The 3,246-nt window shown below is 63.6% G+C and overlaps 1 protein-coding gene across 1 annotated transcript; it reads right to left on the reverse strand.

The window, feature by feature from the left end:
* Window positions 1-1,198: 1,198 nt before the first annotated feature.
* On the reverse strand, window positions 1,199-2,347 carry LOC308531832 (uncharacterized protein; the record flags this gene model as incomplete). Its single annotated transcript, XM_081108938.1, has 1 exon — window positions 1,199-2,347. The coding sequence occupies one exon, from the start codon at window positions 2,345-2,347 to the stop codon at window positions 1,199-1,201; it is 1,149 nt and encodes a 382-aa protein (XP_080965064.1).
* Window positions 2,348-3,246: the final 899 nt, after the last annotated feature.

A 3,246-nucleotide genomic window follows, 5' to 3' on the forward strand; every position in this document is an offset into this window, starting at 1 on the left:
ACAATCTCTGCTAATGAATAAGTGTAATTGATCACAACAGATGACTTGATGGGCCTTCCAAATGTGCTTTTAGCAAAGTAGACAGTTTTTCATTCAAATGCAAACTTACCCAGATAAAATCTAATAATGGAAAGTTTGGAACAATCCCAGCATCAGTGATTTTTTTTTCTTCTTCTTCCTTCACTTAGCAGGAAGGCATCTGAAGTTCCTGGTCTCAGCCTGAGCTAGACAGACACCAATTCATTCTTTCCCTGTAGTGGAGGAGGCCCTGACCGCCCCAGGGGACAGCAAAGGAGCAGTCACAGGCCACCCCGCATCCCTGACCTGTGGCTGCAGACATTTATTCAAGAAATATTTATGAAGCACTTACTCTGTGCAAGACACCATGCTGACCATCACAAGGGGATGCAAACTGTCTAAGACCAGGTCCTGTCCTCAGAAGAGAGGGCAGATGTGAGGGGAAACCACAAGTGACAGGAGGTCCAAGTGGAGACACCAGCTCACGGCAACCAAGCTCTTAACCTTTCTGAGCTCCAGTTTCCTCCTTTATCATGTGAAGACACTGCCCTAGACATGATCTCTGGGCACGGGGCCAGCTTGAAGACTCTATGATTCTAAGTGAAAGCCCTTCCCTTCTCCCTGGGGCTCCTAGCTCCTCGGAAGCTGACAGACCAAGTGCAGCCTTCTAGGAAGGGGGCCGGTCAGCGAAGGCAGGGAGGGGCCAGTGAGGGTTATGTACCTTGCACCAAAGTGATAACCTGTTTCAATTTGAGGGGAACACAGATACAGGCTGGAGGAGATGAGAGATAAATTCAGAAAATTAAGTGGAAGATTGAGACCTCCACATTAAGGAATCTGGGGGACATGGCAGCCACCAGTTTGCTCAGAGCAGGATCCTAACCGTGTGGTGCAAAGGAATCTGGCTGACCTGTGGAGGGTGAGTTGGAAGGGGTGAGAGTGGACGATGTTGCAATAGACAGAGCAGAAAGGCTGAGAGGCCTAAGTGCAAGATTCCTCCATGGTCTGGCCAAGCACACATTCCAGCACCCATGCCATCCTCGTCATGTTTATTTTTATGAACTCACCCAAGCCCAAATCACTCTGCACTAGGTGTCTGCCTTTTTTTTTTTTTAAGTTCCATAAGTGGCTTCAAGGTAAACAGGTAAATCTTATCTCCCTTCTTCCCAGGCGCCCGAGGTTAAACAGGACCAACAACAAGGTGTGCCTGGGATGGGGTGACCAGAAGCCCCCCCAGGGGGTGCGCGAAATCTGGGATCTTGGGAGGGGTGCGCCTACCTGCAGAGGAGCCGTCTTCGTGGTCTGAGCTGTTGTGGCTGCAGTCACTGCCCCTCTCTGGCGAGCTGTGGCTGGGCGAGTCCCGCTCGGGCACCCACAGTAAGCCCTTGCGCCGCCACCGAGGGAGGTGATCGCGGGCCCCGCGCCGGGGGGCCTCCTCCGTAGCGATGGGCGAGCGCCTCCCGTCCTTGGCCTCGGACTCCAGCTGCTCCAGGTCGCGGCTCCTGCGCTGTAGCCGCCGGCCCCCGGGGATCAGATGCATCCAGCGATGGGGGCTGCTCGCCCGTGCCGCCTTTTCGGCCTCGCCGCGGGTCCCGAACCGACAAGGGGCCACAAGCAAGTGGCCTAGGACGAATTTCTCGTTCAAATCCACCATCTCGAAGTCGTGGTCACTGCTGTCGCCCCCATCATCCGCGCCCGGGGCGTCCGGCTCGCCCTCCTCGGAGCCCCCCCTCGCCCGGGTCCCAGAGGCCGGCTTCTCGCCCGGGGCCCCGGGAACCGTGCCATCGTGGCCCAGGGGCGCGCAGTCCTCCCGCGGCTTGAAGAGGAGGCGAGGCTGCAGCAGCTGCTGGTGGATGGCGGCAGTCAAGCTGCGCACCGTGGCCCCGGGCCCCGCCGCCACGGGCCACGCGGGAAGGTCCAGGCACACGCACGGAGTCTCGGCCTTGGCGGCCACCTCCGGATCGGGGCGCGCGGGTCCCGGGAGTTCGCCGCCGCCGCCGCCCGGTGCGCTCTCCTCCTCCTCCCGCAGAGGCGGCGCCCGCTCCGGCTCGGCCGCCGCCGGCTCCTCGGCCGCCGCTGCCCCGCCGCCGCCGTCTGCGCCCTCCCGGCGCCCGCAGCCCGGGTCCCGCTGCTCCCGGGCCAGCACCGACTGCAGGTAGCACACTTTAAACTTCTCCTCGGCCGACACCTGTTGCAGCCGCTTCAGGTTGAGTTTGCAGCGCTCCAGCTCCTGCTCCACGTCCAGCACCGAGTCCAGCCGCATGACGGGCGCCGCCTGCCCGGGGAACTCGGCCTGCCAGTGGCGCTCGAAGTCCTCGGGGTCCCACATGCCGGGCGCCCCCGCGGGCCTCGGAGCTCGGCTCCTCCGCGCAGCGGCCGGGGTCGCGCCCGGCTCTCCGGAAGCCCGCGCTGGCGCAGTCGCCTGCCCTGCGCTTCAGCCCCAGCAGAGAATAAGAGAAAAAATAAAGTTTTTCCCCTTCCGCCCTCGTGCCGGGTTTTTTTTTTTTTTTTTCCCCCTTCTTCTGGTTTTCGCCTCCCTGACGTCAGCATCTACCGAGGCGGAGGCGGGCGTCCGGGGGCCCTAGGCCCGCCCGCCCGGGCAGGACGCGCCGAGCCGCGGTCTGCAGCCCCAGCCACGGGGTGGGCGCCCTGCGGGCTCGGGCGCCGGGAGAGCCGGGCGGGGGCGGGGCCTCGGGGGCGCGGGGCCGGGCCTGCAGGCGCCTGGGAGCTGCGCCGGCCGCCCGGAGGCTGGGGAGGGGCCGCGGCGGGCGTGCCTTCGGCGCTGGACCCCCCCCGAGGCGCCCGCCACCCCCGGAGCTGCCGGCCCCCGCCCGGCTCTGCGCCTCTCTGACCCGGCGGGCTGCGCAGTCCCGCCGCCGCGCGGGCTCCCTGCACCCGAGCGCGGGACCGCGCGGCGCGGGGAGGCGGGAGTCCCCGTGAGGGAGCGCGTGGGGGCGCCTGGGCCCCAGCCTCCCCTTCGCCAGCCCACTCTCCGCTGCCTGGTCGCCTAGGGTCAGGGCGGCGCCTGGACCCGGGAGGGAAGGTGGGGGGCAGGCGGTGTGGCGCGGCAGGTGGCGCAGGGAGGGGTCTCCTGACCGCGGAGTTGTCCTTCGCGGGGATTTATTGAGCGCCTTGAACTAACTTGATTAAAATCACGGAGCTGTCTAATCCCAAGCGGGGGGTAAAACTTTGGTGTGTTGTTGTTGTGTGTGTAAAGTCACTTTAAAG

Source organism: Myotis nattereri, assembly GCF_964212035.1.
Source record: "Myotis nattereri genome assembly, chromosome: 16".
NCBI lineage: Eukaryota > Metazoa > Chordata > Mammalia > Chiroptera > Vespertilionidae > Myotis > Myotis nattereri.